General features: G+C 32.6%; 1 protein-coding gene and 1 pseudogene across 1 annotated transcript; both read right to left on the bottom strand.

Moving 5' to 3' along the window:
* Window positions 1-559: 559 nt before the first annotated feature.
* Window positions 560-10,970, bottom strand: LOC116123203 (annotated as a pseudogene).
* Window positions 10,971-15,112: 4,142 nt separating this feature from the next.
* LOC116123157 (adenylyl-sulfate kinase 3-like) lies at window positions 15,113-19,379 on the bottom strand. Its single transcript, XM_031408965.1, has 7 exons — window positions 19,268-19,379; window positions 18,690-18,842; window positions 17,997-18,146; window positions 16,957-17,075; window positions 16,787-16,871; window positions 15,718-15,764; window positions 15,113-15,554 (listed from the first exon to the last, which is right to left on the bottom strand). Exons 2-7 carry the CDS (start codon window positions 18,811-18,813, stop codon window positions 15,453-15,455), a joined length of 627 nt encoding a protein of 208 aa, XP_031264825.1. The 5' UTR covers window positions 18,814-18,842; window positions 19,268-19,379; the 3' UTR covers window positions 15,113-15,452.

The following is a 19,379-nucleotide window of genomic DNA, read 5'->3' on the forward strand; positions in this document are numbered from 1 at the left end:
CACATGGAGTCACTTTCTTGATTTAAAAATAGCTAATATATCCACAAGCTGAAAATTGATCACAATCACTGGAACTTCGAACACTAACTGATTTTACAATAGATGGTTTCGATCTGATCATGAACTAAAACTTTTGCGTTACTGTATTATCCGTTTGGTGAACATTCCCTGAATATTACAACAGTAATGAACCTCGAATTGATTTATAAATGAACTGATATTCATAGACTGTGAGATCCGGATACAACTGTATATATTTCTGATGATAGGAATTAATATAAGAAGCTTAAATAATCAAACAAAAGGTCTTGCTGATTCAACAGCATGCGTTCCATGAACCCTATTCCTGTTGCTTGAAAATCCTAAATTATTCGCAAAAAATATATTCCCTATATTGGAAACTATAAAATGACATTGTTTGTACTGGAACAAACTAACCTCCTCTTGTTCGCAGGTGGTAAAGCAAGACACTTTTGATGTCGCAGGTTATATAGATCTTCATATAGTATACAAAAAGCAGGGTGTTATATCACTGATAGCGATATCCTTTCCTGCTTTCCTAAATAAGTACTACTTGTCCTGCCATGGCACCTGGCGGTGGGCAAACTCCATCCTTCTGTTTTATTTCTATCTGGGAAAACATATAACATCCAGTTCAAAATGCAGAAAAATATATTAACCAGGCATAGTATAATACATGGCAGCTAATAATTTTTTGGCCCGAATATTAATGATTCATACAAGAAATCATGCGCACATGACCATAATTAGTTTAGTTTTAAACACACCTCACAATTCACGTGGTTCTAAGGATCGTCTATCCCAGTAAAACCTGCAATGGCAATATGATTAATGGAGGTGACCAAGAGTGGTTGGAAGAGTTCGTGAGTTGCCATTTGGGCATTATATTGAGTGTATAAAATTTAAATACAACGAATAATTGGTACTAATGATGTTTTAGAGTCATTATCATTGTCAGTTATATGGTTTCTTCTTATTAAGATTCTGTTTGTAATCTTTTTTTTTCTTTTCTGCATAGGGAAGTAGGCTAAATTTTACATTCAGAAAATCCTAACAATTGAAACTTAATAAATATGCAGTTAATGGGATAAGCTAGATGACCCTAAGACTCGCTCAACAATGGCACTGCTCACTAGGTAGTACAAAAATAGAAAGATTGGAGTGCTGCAGTAGCACCTTTCTATCGCTGATCAGAAGCAAAACATCTGTTAGAAGTACAAAGCTTTCAGAACAAGTATGGATCTAAATGGCATGAGCACAATGACATAGGAAAACCTAATTAGACAACAGAGGTTAAAAAGACAGTGTTGAGATTGCACAGAAAAAGGTATTAAAGAAAACAAGATGATAAATTATTCATGTACCAAGAAAAGGTGCCTTCTACACCTGAACAGATGTAATGGCACCTTGAGATAAAGGTGAGATAAAATGGTCATTTTCAATTACTAAGAGAGATTCCAGTAAGCTGATAAGAGTTATCACTATCATATGACACCATTTTTTAACAAGCTCAGGCTTTGAAGTACAGACCCAAAATCGTAACACAACATTTACATGAACGGCAGTATGACCGTGCTCTTAAAGCTTTCTAGGAGATCCCAACATGTAGCCCATATTCCTTAGAAATCCGAAGGTCGGGACAGGAAGTTTTAATTGGAGCTCATACAATATAACCCTTAATCAATATGGGAGCAGTATTATGCACCGCGTACGATGTCAATAATTTTCTTTTATGATTTCAACTTTAACCAAAAACTTTAAAGAAAAAGTCTTCGGGCATGTTCATAAAAGTTACAGAAGATATATTTTGAGACCAAACCTTTGATCTTGCCAGCCCGTGCAGTTTGTAAAGGCCTTTAACATCTCTTGCTTCGCACAGTTCCAGAGCAGTTTCATGTAACCTGTATATATGTGCAGTTAATATGCATTTCCTCCACAGAAATTGTAAGGAAGAAGAATAATATCCAGAAAAGAAGCCTTACCTCAATAAGTTTGGATCTGACAACATTGCACGGAACGCATCCGGTCTTTCTTATAAGGAGATATCGACTGGCAATGCAGATTAAACCGCATCTGCAAACAGTTTCGCTAACTTCTCCTACAGTGGGAAATATAACAACTAAGAACAAACCGAAAAAAAAAATGTCACTCTGAACCATGTGACAAGCACATTGATTTCAGAGTTATTGAAGCCAAAACGTAGAATGCCCGATCAGGACAAACTTAGTATTTTACAGTTTGTTCTAATTGACGATACAATGTAATAATCATCAAGTTGGATGTGTTGAGTATTTTACAACATGAAAAGCCATTTCATCCTTATTATTCTCATTACAAGGCACCATTTAAAATTGCCTATATTCACAAGTTTATACGTGTGCTAAAAATTAACAATTTTTATCTGCATTTTAACAGACAGATGACTAGAAAAGTTTAGAATTTGCTGCATGATATAGCAGTTTCAGTATCAGAAAAGAGTTCACTGTGTTCCAACCTCTGCTGCTCACCACCTATCCTTGGAAGCAGCCAAATGTCAAGGGAATTTTGGCCAGTATATGTTTTACTTATGGCTGATTAGACATTTAGAAGAGCCCACATTGGGATACATTGCATTGATAAAAGCTACCTCCAGACATATGGACAGATATGCACGCAAAGCATGTAGCATTGGGTTTCTTACAATTGATTAACACACACAGGGAAAAGTATGGGAGGCATGCAAACCTATTGAAACTACTGATGTTTACATTTAAACCAAGTCCTTCTCCAAATAATGACTGACCTCAATAGAATATTTGAATATTGACTGACAAATTTGCAAGCACACATGTTAAGATTATACTCGCTAATCCAAACATCGGTGATTTAAGTCAGTCAGTATATTGGCTTCCTCTCTCATGTGCACAAACAAAGATCATTTTCATCAGCAACGGCATAATACAAAGATTATTTTCATTTCAACAACGAAGTGTCAATTTTGCATAACTCAAACTCTCAACAAAGGTTTATTTGTGTACATAAACATACTTACCAACCCTACGTATATTCTCAGCAGTCCGATCTTCTGCTTTAAAACTAAGATCTTTGTTTAGAGTCCATGTCGAAGGTTGTCTTCCATCAAGGACATAAGACAGCTTCCCCCGAAACCAGTTCTCTGTTAACTGACAGCCAGTGTGCTTTTTCCCCTAAACAGTTGACAAAAATTCAAATAGATATTGTAATTGAGAGAAAAACACTCATATTTGGAGGCTTTTTTTGAGCCTTTTGGATGCATAATAATTCATTCAGTATGCATTATATTATTCATCTAAACTTAAAATATAAGCAATTAGTTGCAGAAATTATGGCAGTAAAACCACAAAATTTGTCCAATTATATGAAATCCATGTTTTGTCCACTCTTCTGTAGAATGATTGTATATTGAAAGTAATACAAAACAAGAAAAAAAAAAACCAATTTTTAAATTTTCACATCTAATTTATAGGTTAGCCAATAAAGGATTCAAGCCTCTAAACTCAAAGTTGCTTCTCTTACAATTATTACTTGGACATAATGTAATTTCAAAAAACACAGTTTCTTCACACCCGAATTTAGGAATTTAAAAATTGAGAAAAAAAAATTGAAACAATATGAATTCCAATGACACAAAAACTATTTTTCACATGTTTTGAAATGAAAACCTAAAAGAACATAACAGAAAAATCAAATTTGAAACAAAACCTGATCCACTGAGACCAGTAATCCATCAACACAGCCCTTCTGATTAAGTAGCTTTTTGCCTTTCAATCTTCCCAACTGGACATTCTTGTCCAACAATATGTTTGTTGAATTTCCAACAGGAACATCACAGAATGTTACGTTTGATTTCCCTTTCTACAAACAAACATTCCATTCAATTAGTGATTGCAACCCATTACTCAAACACAAACAATGAACAAATTAAGCTGAAAATATCCCCAATGCAGTTTTGCCAAATACAATGAGATAATGAGCTAAACAAAGATTGCCCTTCCGATCTTTCACAGAGTTTGGAAAAATCATGGCTTTTTAGAAAATATACATGATCACTGAGGTGTAAATTGAATCATATAAGCAATGAAAACAATGGTTCCAAAATGTACATTGATTATGCGCTTTGTAAACATGCAATAAAATCATATTTAGAACCAACCCTCATGAACAACAACAAACTCACACGCGCAAACACACATGCACTTAAACTGAAAGAATTTTGCATATTCATGCCACACACTCAAACTCAGAGATGGCGAAGAGATCAAACCTGAAAGACCTTTCGGTTGTTTGTTGGTAATAGAGAGAGGGAGAGAGGGATAGATTTATAAGAATGGGAGCCAGAAACAGGGACGGAGCAACGGAAGCTGGCAGATTGATAGGCAAATGAAAGGGTGAAAGTGAAAGCAAACATTTAATTTTTTGTTTTTCTTTTACAAAAAAAAATATAAATATTTGATATTAATTATTTTATAGAATAGTATTAATAGAAAAAAAAAAAAGATTTGATTATTTTGATGAAGTTATATAAAATAAATAGATAGCTTTTAATACAATATATGTTGAATTTTTGTATTTAGTGATTTTAATTTCATTAATTTGGGATTTTTTTTTTTTGATATTTTCATAAAGAATAATGATAAAATTAGGACACAAATATTTTTTTGAATAAATAGAATTATAGAGATATTGAATATTTTCCTGAAAATTTTGTGTGTTTAGTAGTAATTGCCTATTTGACTCATGATCTTAAAATAATTTAAAAAAAATTACAATTTGAGTTGAATTTCGACATTTATTTATATCTGTTGATATTTCTAGAATTAAAAAAAAAATGATGAAAAATAGTAAATTAAAATACTATACTATATATATATATATAATATAATATATATATATATATATATATATATATATTTTTAAAAATTATAGGTCTTGACTTGGACTAAATAGAGTTGATAATTTGACTGAATATTCCATTTAGTTGGAAAAGGAATTTAGAATAGTCCATCAAACTATTTAGATTATAATCAATCTACCATATTGACTCTGATATTATCATATCAAATAATAAATAGAGCATATTATTTATGATAATAAATTAAACCCCAAGGATAGGTTTGACTATCGAGAAGATTTGCTCATTTCTTTGATATTCTAGGTATCAATCACCGAAGAGTCATTACCATATATGTTTTTACATAGACCGTGCAGAATTATTTGAAGGACAGCGCAAACCGACTCTGAACCATCCTGTTTTCAATAATAATAATAATATATAAAATTAGGGAAGGCAAGTTGACAGAAAGGAAAGTGTTTTCATTGTTCCTGGAAACAGAAAACAAAGTGGGAGGAGAAGAAACGTATTGAGTGAGGAATGAATGTGGTCATGTTTTGCTACCATATAAGCATTTTGTGTTGTTTTGATTTTTTGTGTTGGGTGTTATTTGGTCAAGAAGTGTTGGCCTATTTGAATTAAATTTGGTAGGCTTTCAACTTTTATTCGACTTGTTATAACTTGGTTTTGAAAAATGAGTTCTACGAAGGGCGTTGTCAAAGTATACTCAATGGGGTCACTTGACCCTACTGAAATTCAAAAATTATTAAGAACAGGTATATGTTTTATAGTAATTAACAATTCTGACCCCATTACAATTATTCATATTTTATTGAATAATTAAAGTAGATTAATCATATATATTACACTAGATTTACTAGTGTAACATGTTTCAACTATTTTTGCTTTGTTAATAAAATTAATTTACATAATTTTAGTAAACCTTTGTGTGCTTGACCTTTTTTGTAGCAAGCATTTGTTGGCTTCAAAAATGTGAACATAACCCCGTGTGTTTGCTCTTTTTCATAGTGAGCATTTGCTAGTTTTGGAAATATCATCAATTAAACTTTCAAATTTATCAATAATTTAATCAATTTAATCTCCAAAAACTATATTAACCTCTAGACGTTGTTGGCAGATTTTAGATATTAGATTGATTGAATTTAGATAAATAGTAAAAATGTCATTTCCTTACAAACTTAAACAAAATAACCTAATAGTTCGTAAAAAATATGGGTCGGGTCATATTTTCGAAACCAATGAGTGCTCACTACAGAAAAAAACTAAACACACGAGCTTAGGTCATGTTTTCAAAATCAAGGACTGCTCACTATAAAAATGGCACAAAGGAGCTTTACAAATATTTATTGTAAGATTATTCCCACTAAAGACTAGGCTACTGACAGATTGATTTTCACATGCTTGAGCATTTGGGACATGTTTGAAAGCACTTTGAGCAAAAACACAAAATGTTTCCAAGTAAAAAACATAGAAAGCACTTCCTGGGAAATTATTTATCGTTTTCTGGTGCTAAAAAATGGTTTTCTCTATATAACAATAACAATACCAAATATATAACAAAAGGTACTGTGGTTCTTAAAAGCATGTTTAATGGTCAATTCAAAAAGCATTCCAAATACATGCAGAGCCACAAAAGCTTGCCCAAATCAATTAGGATTTAGGATCAGCTCTCTAATTAGGCAAGATGAGGGCATTCCAATTCTAGTATCTGAATCAACAACACAGTATTCACACACAAGGAGTCACTTTCAGATTTAAAAATAGCTAATATATCCACAAGCCGAAAAATTGATCACAATCACTGGAACTTCGAACATTGATTTTACGTAGATGGTTTCGATCTGATCATGAAACTAAAAACTTTTGCATGTACTGTATTATCCTTTGGTGAACAGTCCAATGAATATTACAAAGTAATGAACCTCGAATTGATTTATAAATGAACTGATATTCATAGACTGTGAGATCCGGATAAAACTGTATATATCTGATATAAGGAATTAATATAAGAAGCTTAAATAGATCAAACAAAAGGTCTTGCTGATTCAACAGCGGCGTTCATGAACCCTATATCCTGTTGCTTGAAAGTCCTAAATTATTCGCAAAAAAATATATTCCCTATATTGGAAACTATTAAAATGACATGGTTTGCACTTGGAACATACTAACCTCCTCTTGTTCGCAGGTGGTAAAGCAAAGACACTTTTGATGTCGCGGTGTATATAAGATCTCATATAGATATCAAAAAAAAATGCAGGGTGTTGATCACTGATATGCAGATATCCTTTCTCCTCTAAATAAGTAACTACTTGTCCTGCCATGGCACCTGGCGGTGGGCAAACTCCATCCTTCTGTTTATTTCTATCTGGGGAAAAATATAATAACATCCAGTTCAAAATGCAGAAAAATATTATTAAGCAAGGCATAGTATATGACATGGCAGCTAATACATTTTTGGCCCAGAAATCATGATTCATACAAGAAATCATGCGCACATGACCATAATTAGTTTAGTTTGAAACACACCTCACAATTCAACGGTGGTCATAAGGATCGTCTATCCAGTAAAACTGCAAAGGCAATATGATTAATGGGAGGTGACCAAAGAGTGGTTGGAAGAAGGTTCAGTTGATCCATTTGGGCATTAATTGAGTGTAAAAAAATTAAATACAAACGAAATAATTGGAACTAAATGAGTGTTTTAGAGTCATTATCATTGTCAGTTATATGGTTTCTATTAAGATTCTGTTTGTAAGTCTTTTTTTTCTGCATAGGGAAGTAGGCTAAAATTTACATTCAGAATAAATCCTAAACATGAAACTTAATAAAATATGCAGTTAATAGGATAAGCTAGATGACCCTAAGACTCCAAACAATGGCATGCTCACTAGGTAAGTACAAAAATGAGAAAGATTGGAGTGCTGCAGTAGCACCTTTCTATCGCTGATCAGAAGCAAACATCTGTTATGAAGTACAAAGCTTTCAGAACAAGTATGGATCTAAATGGCATGAGCACAATGAATAGGAAAACCTAATTAGACAACAGAGGTTAAAAAGACTAGTGTTGAGATGCACAGAAAAAGGTATTAAAGAAAAACAAGATGATAAATTATTCATGTACCAAGAAAAAGGTGCCTTTACACTGCAACATGATGTAATGGCACCTTGAGATAAAGGGAGATAAAATGGTCATTTCAATTTGACTAAGAGAGATTCCAGTGAGCTGATAAGAGTATCACTATCATATGACACCATTTTTTAACAAGCTCAGGCTTTGAAGTACAGATCCAAAATCGTAACAACAAGCAGTTACATGAAGTGCAGTATGACACTGCTCTTAAAGCTTTCTGGGAGATCCCAACATGTAGCCCATATTCCTTAGAAATCCGAAGGTCAGGACAGGAAGTTTAAATTGGAGCTCAAACAATATAACCATTAATCTAATATGAGAGCAGTATAGCACCGCTATAAGATGTCAATAATTTCTTTTATGATTTCAACTTTAACCAAAAACTTTAAAGAAAAAGTCTTCGGGGCATGTTCATAAAAGTTACAGAAGATATATTTGAGACCAAACCTTTGATCTTGCCAGCCGTGCAAGTTTGTAAAGGCCTTTAACATCTCTTGCTTCGCACAGTTCAGAGGCATGTTCATGTAAACCTGTATATATGCAGTTAGTATGACATTTCCTCCACAGAAATTGTAAAGGAAGAAGATAATAAATATCCAGAAAAAGAAGCCTTACCTCAATAAAGTTTGGATCTGACAACATTGCACGGCAAGCATCCCGGTCTTTCTATAAGGAGATATCAGACTGGCAATGCAGATTAAACCGGCATCTGCAAACAGTTTCGCTACTTCTCCTACAGTAGGAAATATAACAACTAAGAACAAACCAAAAAAAAAATGTCACTCTGAAACATGTGACAACACATGATTTCAGAGTTATATATGAAGCCAAAACGTATAATGCCCGATCGGGACAAACATTAGTATTTACAGTTGTTCTAATTGATGATACAATGTAATAATCATCAAGTGTGGATGTGTTGATATTTACAACAGAAAAGCCATTTCATCCTTATTATCTCATTACAGCACCATTTAAAATTGCCTATAGTCACAAGTTTCTAGTGCTAAAAATTAAACAATTTTTATCTGCATTTTAACAGACAGATGACTAGAAAAGTTTAGAATTTGCTGCATGATAGCAGTTTCAGTATCAGAAAGAGTTCACTGTGTTCCAACCTCTGCTGCTCACCACTATACTTGGAAGCCAAATGTCAAGGGAATTTTGCCAGTATATGTTACTTATGGCTGATTAGACATATAGAAGAGCCACATTGGGATACATTGCATTGATAAAAGCTACCTCCAGACAATAATGGACAGATATGCACGCAAAGCATGTAGCATTGGGTTCTTACAATTGATTAAACAGCAACAGTGAAAAAGTATGGGAGGCATGCAAAAACCTATTGAAACTACTGATGTTTACATTTAAACCAAGTCATTCTCCAAATCAATGACTGACCTCAATAGAATATTTGAAATATTGACTGACTAATTTGCAAGCAACATGTAAGATTATACTCACTAATCCAACATCGGTGATTTAAGTCAGTCAGTATTGGCTTCCTTCATGTGCACAAACAAAGATCATTTTCATGCAACGGCATAATAGACAAAGATTATTTAACAAGAAGTGTCAATTTGCTTAACTCAAACTCCAACGAAAGGTTATTTTGTGTACTAAACATACTTACCAACCCTACGTATATTCTCAGTCCGATCTTCTGCTTTAAAACTAAGATCTTGTTTAGTCCATGTCGAAGGTTGTCTCCATCAAGGACGCATAAGACAGCTTCCCCTAGAATACAGTTCTCTGTTAACTGAACATGCCAGTGTGCTTTTCCCTAAACAGTTGACCAAAAATTCAAATAGAAAATTGTAATTGAGAGAAAAACATCATATTTGGAGGCTTTTGAGCCTTTTGGATGCATATATAATTCATTCAGTATGCATTATAATTATGCATCAAACATTAAAAATATAAGCAAATTAGTTGCAGAAATTATGGCAGTAAAACACAAAATTTGTCCAATTATATGAAATCCATGTTTGTCCACTCTTCTAGTAAATGATTGGTATTGAAAGTAATACAAAAACAAGAAAAAAAAAACATAAATTTTTAAATTTCACATCTAATTTATAGGTTAGCCAATAAAGGATTCAAGCCTCTAAACTCAAAGTGCTTCTCTTACAATTATTACTTGGACATAATGTAATTTCAGAAAAACACAGTTTCTTCACACCCGAATTTAGGAATTTAAAATGGAGAAAAAAAAAAAAATTAGAAACAATATGAATTCCAATGACACAAAAAACTATTTCACATGGTTTGAAATGAAAACCTGAAAGAACATAAACAAAGAAAATCAAATTTGAAAACAACACTGATCCACTGAGACCAGTAATCCATACAACACAGCCCTTCTGATTAAGTAGCTTTTGCCTTTCAATCTTCCCAACTGGACATTCTTGCCAAAATATGTTTGTTGAATTTCCAACAGTAGACATCACAGAAATGTTACGTTTGATTTCCCTTTCTACAAACAAACATTCCATTCAATTAGTGATTGAAACCATTACTCAAACACAAACAATGAACAAATTAAGCTGAAAAATATCCCACAATGCAGTTTTGTCCAAATACAATGAGACAATGAGCTAAACAAAGATTGCCCTTCCGATCTTTCACAGAGTTTGGAGAAAAAATCATAGCTTTTATGAAAAGATATCATGATCTGAAGGTGGGAAATTGAATCATATAAGCAATGAAAACAATGGTTCCAAAAATGTACATTGATTATGGCTTGTTAAAACATGCAATAAAATCATATAGAACCAACCCATCAAATGAAAACAACCAAAACTCACAGCGCAAACACATGCACATTAAACTGAAAAGAATTTTGCATATTCATGCACACACTCAAACTCAGAGATGGCGAGAGAGATCAAATACCTGAAAGACCTTTTGGGTTGTTTGTTGGTAATAAGAGAGAGGGAGAGAGAGGATAGATTTATAGAATGGGAGCCAGAAACAGGGGACGGAACACGGAAGCTGGCAGATTGATAGGCAAATGAAGGGTGAAAGTGAAAGCAAAAAATTTATTTTGTTTTTCTTTTACAAAAAAAAAATAATATATATAAAATATTTGGATAATTAATTAATTATAGAATAGTTAATAGAAAAAAAAAAAAGATTGTAAGTTATATAAAATAAATAGATAGCTTTAATACAATATTATGTTGAAATTTTTGTATTTAGTGATTTTAATTTCATTAATTGGGATTTTTTTTTTTTGATATTTCATAAAGGAATAAGTGATAAAATTAGGACACAAATATTATTTTAGGAATAAATAATAATTATAGAGATATTAATATTTTCTGAAAATTTTGCGTGTGTTTAGTAGTAATTGCCTATTTGACTCTGATCTAAATAATTTTTAAAAAATTACAATTGAGTTTAATTTTGACATTATTTAATCTGTTAATATTCTAGAATTAAAAAAAAGATGAAAAATGTAAATAAAATATGTTTCAAGAGTTAAATAATATGAAAATAGTAAAATAAAGTTCTTATATCCCTTATGTTCAATAAAAATATATTAAATCTAACTTGTAATATATATATATTATTAAAAATTTATTAGTCTTGACTTGGACTAAATAGAGTTGATAATTTGACTAGAATATTCCTTCAGTTGGAAAAAGAATTTTGAATAGTCCATTCAAACAATTAGATTATAATAGTCTACCATATGACTCTCACATTATCATATAAATAATAAATAGAGCATATTATGTATGAATATAAAATTAAACCCAAAGGTAGGTTTGAGTTCGAGAAGATTTGCTCATTTATTTATTTTCTAGGTTCAAATCAACATAGAGTCACTTACCAAATTTGGGGTTACCTTGAAACAGTGGATGTAAGAGTTCAATAGACCTCAGAATTAGTTGAGGGGCGCGAAAACTCACCGAACACCTGTTCATCAAAATAATAATAATAATAATAATAAATTAGGGAAGGCAAGTTGAAAGTAATTCAAGTTATAAATTATTTTATGAATTATGATTTTACGTTATTCAGAATTGGAATTATTATAAAAGTATAATTAAATTTAATATTATTTTTTTCATTTATGGTTTGTTTCGATAATTCTTGAGGTAAAATTATTAAAATTTGAATAAAAAAAATTATAAATACTAGGTAGTTAAAAATTATTATTGATCATTTTAATTAATTTATTCTAAGAAATAATTTCTTTATATATAAAAAAAAAAGGATCAAATGGGGCAATCCAAGGTTTTCCTAAAAAGAAAAATACCCAAACTCGTTAATGGGGCGGGTTCGGATTTCTTAGTATCCAACCCGACCCGCCCCATAGTCATCCCTATTTTGTTATGTTATTTTTAGTTCACACCAATTTATTATCTATGAGAAATAATTTATGTAATTTAATTAATTTATAAGTGAAATTATTAATTTGCGTTGTGTTTAGAGTGAATGGTGAGAGTTTAACCTTGTAAAAAATACTTTTGTGAAATTTATATAGTTTATTATTACTTTTTTATAAATAAAAATAAAATCAATATATTGTCATATCAGCTAAAATTAGTCAACCAATAAATGAATAATAATAATTCAATTTAATTGAAATTAATGTAGTTTAAACCAGGATTAACATTTTAAAGTTTTCTTAGTGTTTTAAAACCCAACAGAGTAGCTGGGTCTCGATTTGACCGGTGTTCTTCAATCCAGTGTGTTTGAAATCTAATAAAATTACCCTTAAAAATTATTAAGTTCCTATAAGTTTAAAATCTTGCAAAAACACCCTAAATACCACCATCACGTCGACAAATAAAACATGTTTCTGGTGACGACAACACTCTCCATCACCATGAAAACACTCCCCTCAGCCTCCTTATTAAAACTCATCTCACCCCTCCCCCATTTGCCTCCCCAATTGCCAACGACATAATTTTACAATTTTTAATTGATTCACTCATCGGAAATCATTGCCATCGCTACCATTACACTCATCAGCTATTCCTCTTTAAAAACCTTAACATTCGAGCCTTCGATTGTTTACGGATTAATGTCCTAATTTTTAAGGTTTTCAATGAATATGAAAATTTGTAAATTAACCCGGTGAAAGCTTCGAGTCCTGATTGAACCGGCCGAGTCGGGCTAGTTTTTAAAACACTTGTTTTCTTACCAAAATTAGAACCCTCAGTTTTTGGTTTTTTTTTTTTCCCAGGTGTAAAACACCTTCCATGATTTTACGGAATTGAAAGCAGAAACACAAAGAACAAGAAAACAAAAACATGAACAGAGAAGAACACAAACACAAACACAAACAAATCCAAATCCCAATCAGACAAAAAAAAAATTGAACCTAAAAAGCAAGTAAAACAAGTTACCATTCAAAACAAAACAAAACCCATTTCTTCAATTGCCATTTCATTATCAATTACATATTCATACAAAACAACAACAACAACTGGGGATTGCCCGGCCCCCAAACGACATAAAGAACTCAATCGGAGTGAGAATCGTCGCCGTCGGAATCTTGATCGGACGACGACCAGTAGGAATTATCGGGGGAGAAGCACAGATAAGTCCAGAAAGAAAGCGCTAAACGACGGAATTGTTGGAATGGAACGCAGCAGAGAAGGTGGAGAACTTGATCGGTGGGCAATCTTTGTGGGTTACAAGCTACGAATTGGCACACGTTTGCTGATACATTGGCGACTCTCACCACCATAGAGCTGTTCAAAACCATAGCTTTGTGTCTTGTTTTTGTTTTCTTTGCTTTGTGTTTAAGAAAAAAGAAGAAAAAGGAATGAATAAGAATATATATGTATGTTATGTTGGTTATGTGTCTGTTGTTTTGGTGTAACAAAGTTCAAGAATAGAAATTTTCCAACTTTAAATTTTAATTTTTAAATTAATATTTTATTTTATAATAATTTCGATTAAGTTCATCAGTGAATCAAATTAGTGAGATTATATTTTTGTTTTAAATGATTGGGAGGTGTTAAGACTAACTTACACATACCTCAACTGATCTTCAAAACCCTTGAACTACAGACCAGATGATATGTTTGGAATTACCACCATGGGAACACACTTCAAAATGAGTCAAATATATTTAATGATTTTAATCCCACCATTTTAAGACCTTTTTTTTGTGAACGGGGTGTCCGAATCAGTTTACGTATACCCTGACTAATCTTCTAGGGCATTGAAGTTAACAACCGGATAAACTCACTAGTGACTACTCCTATTAGCAACCGAAGGGAATAAAACTCATGAATAATACATCTATGAGCCCCTATCACCCTATCAATCTATCTCAGGGTGGTTAAAACAAATTATATATATGTTTAGCAAAACATCTACCTGTTATGGTTGTCTGGAAGAACAGAATATGGGATTTGTTTGGTTTTGAATATGAAAATTAAAAAAAAAAAGGACTATTTTCTTCTTTGTTATTTATTTTAAGAGAAAAAAAAAAAAAAAAGGAAAAGAAAATATTTAATTTGTAAGATTATTCCCACTAAAAGACTAGGCTATATGACAGATTGATTTTCACATGCTTGAGCATTTGGGACATGTTTGAAAGCACTTTTGAGCAAAAACACTAAAATGTACTTCCAAGTAAAAACACTAGAAAGCACTTCCTGGGAAATTATTTATCGTTTTCCTGGTGCTAAAAAATGGTTTTCTCTATATAACAATTAAACAATACCAAATATATAAACAAAAGGTACTATTGGTTCTCTAAAAGCATGTTTGATGGTATCAAATTCAAAAAGCACTTCCAAATACATGCAGAGCCACAAAAGCTTGCCCAAATCAATTAGGATTTAGGATCAGCTCTCTAATTAGGCAAGATGAGGGCATTCCAACTTCTAGTATCTGAATCAACAACACAGTATTCACACACAAGGAGTCACTTTCAGATTTAAAAATAGCTAATATATCCACAAGCCGAAAAATTGATCACAATCACTGGAACTTCGAACATACTGATTTTACAATAGATGGTTTCGATCTGATCATGAAACTAAAACTTTTGCGTTACTGTATTATCCCGTTTGGTGAACATTCCAATGAATATTACAACAGTAATGAACCTCGAATTGATTTATAAATGAACTGATATTCATAGACTGTGAGATCCGGATACAACTGTATATATTGCTGATAATAAGGAATTAATATAAGAAGCTTAAATAGATCAAACAAAAGGTCTTGCTGATTCAACAGCGTGCGTTCCATGAACCCTATATCCTGTTGCTTGAAAATCCTAAATTATTCGCAAAAAATATATTCCCTATATTGGAAACTATTAAAATGACATGGTTTGCACTTGGAACATACTAACCTCCTCTTGTTCGCAGGTGGTAAAGCAAAGACACTTTTGATGTCGCAGGTTATATAAGATCTTCATATAGATATCAAAAAAATGCAGGGTGTTGATCACTGATCATGCAGATATCCTTTCTCCTCTAAATAAGTAACTACTTGTCCTGCCATGGCACCTGGCGGTGGGCAAACTCCATCCTTCTGTTTTATTTCTATCTGGGGAAAACATATATAACATCCAGTTCAAAATGCAGAAAAATATTATTAAGCCAGGCATAGTATATGACATGGCAGCTAATATATTTTTGGCCCAGAATATTAATGATTCATACAAGAAATCATGCGCACATGACCATAATTAGTTTAGTTTGAAACACACCTCACAATTCAACGGTGGTTCATAAGGATCGTCTATCCCAGTAAAACCTGCAAAGGCAATATGATTAATGGGAGGTGACCAAAGAGTGGTTGGAAGAAGGTTCAGTTGATCCATTTGGGCATTAATTGAGTGTATAAAATAATTAAATACAAACGAAATAATTGGGAACTAAATGAGTGTTTTAGAGTCATTATCATTGTCAGTTATATGGTTTCTTATTAAGATTCTGTTTGAAAGTCTTTTTTTTTCTGCATAGGGAAGTAGGCTAAAATTTTACATTCAGAATAAATCCTAAACAATTGAAACTTAATAAAATATGCAGTTAATAGGATAAGCTAGATGACCCTAAGACTCCAAACAATGGCATGCTCACTAGGTAAGTACAAAAATAAGAAAGATTGGAGTGCTGCAGTAGCACCTTTCTATCGCTGATCAGAAGCAAACATCTGTTATGAAGTACAAAGTTTTTAGAACAAGTATGGATCTAAATGGCATGAGCACAATGATATAGGAAAAACCTAATTAGACAACAGAGGTTAAAAAGATAGTGTTGAGATGCACAGAAAAAGGTATTAAAGAAAAACAAGATGATAAATTATTCATGTACCAAGAAAAAGGTGCCTTCTACACTTGCAACATGATGTAATGGCACCTTGAGATAAAGGGAGATAAAATGGTCATTTCAATTTGACTAAGAGAGATTCCAGTAAGCTGATAAGAGTTATCACTATCATATGACACCATTTTTTAACAAGCTCAGGCTTTGAAGTACAGACCCAAAATCGTAACAAGAAGCAGTTACATGAACGGCAGTATGACACTGCTCTTAAAGCTTTCTGGGAGATCCCAACATGTAGCCCATATTCCTTAGAAATCCGAAGGTCAGGACAGGAAGTTTAAATTGGAGCTCAAACAATATAACCATTAATCTAATATGAGAGCAGTATAAGCACCGCTATAAGATGTCAATAATTTCTTTTATGATTTCAACTTTAACCAAAAAACTTTAAAGAAAAAGTCTTCGGGGCATGTTCATAAAAGTTACAGAAGATATATTTTGAGACCAAACCTTTGATCTTGCCAGCCCGTGCAAGTTTGTAAAGGCCTTTAACATCTCTTGCTTCGCACAGTTCCAGAGGCATGTTCATGTAAACCTGTATATATGCAGTTAATATGACATTTCCTCCACAGAAATTGTAAAGGAAGAAGATAATAAATATCCAGAAAAAGAAGCCTTACCTCAATAAAGTTTGGATCTGACAACATTGCACGGCAAGCATCCCGGTCTTTCTTATAAGGAGATATCAGACTGGCAATGCAGATTAAACCGGCATCTGCAAACAGTTTCGCTACTTCTCCTACAGTAGGAAATATAACAACTAAGAACAAACCAAAAAAAAATATGTCACTCTGAAACATGTGACAACCACATGATTTCAGAGTTATATATGAAGCCAAAACGTATAATGCCCGATCGGGACAAACATTAGTATTTACAGTTGTTCTAATTGATGATACAATGTAATAATCATCAAGTGTGGATGTGTTGATATTTTACAACAGAAAAGCCATTTCATCCTTATTATTCTCATTACAGCATCCATTTAAAATTGCCTATAGTCACAAGTTTATACGTGCTAAAAATTAAACAATTTTTATCTGCATTTTAACAGACAGATGACTAGAAAAGTTTAGAATTTGCTGCATGATAGCAGTTTCAGTATCAGAAAGAGTTCACTGTGTTCCAACCTCTGCTGCTCACCACCTATACTTGGAAGCCAAATGTCAAGGGAATTTTGTCCAGTATATGTTTACTTATGGCTGATTAGACATATAGAAGAGCCACATTGGGATACATTGCATTGATAAAAGCTACCTCCAGACAATAATGGACAGATATGCACGCAAAGCATGTAGCATTGGGTTTCTTTACAATTGATTAAACAGCAACAGTGAAAAAGTATGGGAGGCATGCAAAACCTATTGAAACTACTGATGTTTACATTTAAACCAAGTCACTTCTCCAAATCAATGACTGACCTCAATAGAATATTTGAAATATTGACTGACTAAGTTTGCAAGCAACATGTAAGATTATACTCGCTAATCCAACATCGGTGATTTAAGTCAGTCAGTATATTGGCTTCCTTCATGTGCACAAACAAAGATCATTTTCATGCAACGGCATAATAGACAAAGATTATTTTCAACAAGAAGTGTCAATTTTGCTTAACTCAAACTCCAACGAAAGGTTATTTTGTGTACATAAACATACTTACCAACCCTACGTATATTCTCAGTCCGATCTTCTGCTTTAAAACTAAGATCTTTGTTTAGTCCATGTCGAAGGTTGTCTCCATCAAGGACATAAGACAGCTTCCCCCTAGAATACAGTTCTCTGTTAACTGAACATGCCAGTGTGCTTTTCCCTAAACAGTTGACCAAAATTCAAATAGAAATATTGTAATTGAGAGAAAAACATCATATTTGGAGGCTTTTTGAGCCTTTTGGATGCATATATAATTCATTCAGTATGCATTATAATTATGCATCTAAACATAAAAATATAAGCAAATTAGTTGCAGAAATTATGGCAGTAAAAACACAAAATTTGTCCAATTATATGAAATCCATGTTTGTCCACTCTTCTAGTAAATGATTGTATATTGAAAGTAATACAAAAACAAGAAAAAAAAACATAAATTTTTAAATTTCACATCTAATTTATAGGTTAGCCAATAAAGGATTCAAGCCTCTAAACTCAAAGTGCTTCTCTTACAATTATTACTTGGACATAATGTAATTTCAGAAAAACACAGTTTCTTCACACCCGAATTTAGGAATTTAAAATTGAGAAAAAAAAAAAAATTAGAAACAATATGAATTCCAATGACACAAAAACTATTTTCACATGGTTTGAAATGAAAACCTGAAAGAACATAAACAAAGAAAAATCAAATTTGAAAACAAACCTGATCCACTGAGACCAGTAATCCATACAACACAGCCCTTCTGATTAAGTAGCTTTTGCCTTTCAATCTTCCCAACTGGACATTCTTGCCAAAATATGTTTGTTGAATTTCCAACAGTAGACATCACAGAAATGTTACGTTTGATTTCCCTTTCTACAAACAAACATTCCATTCAATTAGTGATTGCAACCCATTACTCAAACACAAACAATGAACAAATTAAGCTGAAAAATATCCCACAATGCAGTTTTGTCCAAATACAATGAGACAATGAGCTAAACAAAGATTGCCCTTCCGATCTTTCACAGAGTTTGGAGAAAAAATCATAGCTTTTATGAAAAGATATCATGATCTGAAGGTGGGAAATTGAATCATATAAGCAATGAAAACAATGGTTCCAAAAATGTACATTGATTATGGCTTGTTAAAACATGCAATAAAATCATACTTAGAACCAACCCATCAAATGAAAACAACCAAAACTCACACGCGCAAACACACATGCACATTAAACTGAAAAGAATTTTGCATATTCATGCACACACTCAAACTCAGAGATGGCGAGAGAGATCAAATACCTGAAAGACCTTTCGGGTTGTTTGTTGGTAATAGAGAGAGGGAGAGAGAGGATAGATTTATAAGAATGGGAGCCAGAAACAGGGGACGGAACACGGAAGCTGGCAGATTGAT

Source organism: Pistacia vera, unplaced genomic scaffold, assembly GCF_008641045.1.
Source record: "Pistacia vera cultivar Batoury unplaced genomic scaffold, PisVer_v2 Contig140, whole genome shotgun sequence".
NCBI lineage: Eukaryota > Viridiplantae > Streptophyta > Magnoliopsida > Sapindales > Anacardiaceae > Pistacia > Pistacia vera.

Bases quoted from the DNA above. Each gene is read 5' to 3' on its own strand.
- LOC116123157 (XM_031408965.1), bottom strand. From the start codon at position 18,813: ATGTCTACTGTTGGAAATTCAACAAACATATTTTGGCAAGAATGTCCA. The intron at 18,147-18,689 runs GTTTGTTTTCAA...TCAACTGTTTAG, and splicing joins TACTGGTCTCAGTGGATCAG to GGAAAAGCACACTGGCATGT. The intron at 17,076-17,996 runs GTAAGTATGTTT...TTCCTACTGTAG, and splicing joins TGAGAATATACGTAGGGTTG to GAGAAGTAGCGAAACTGTTT.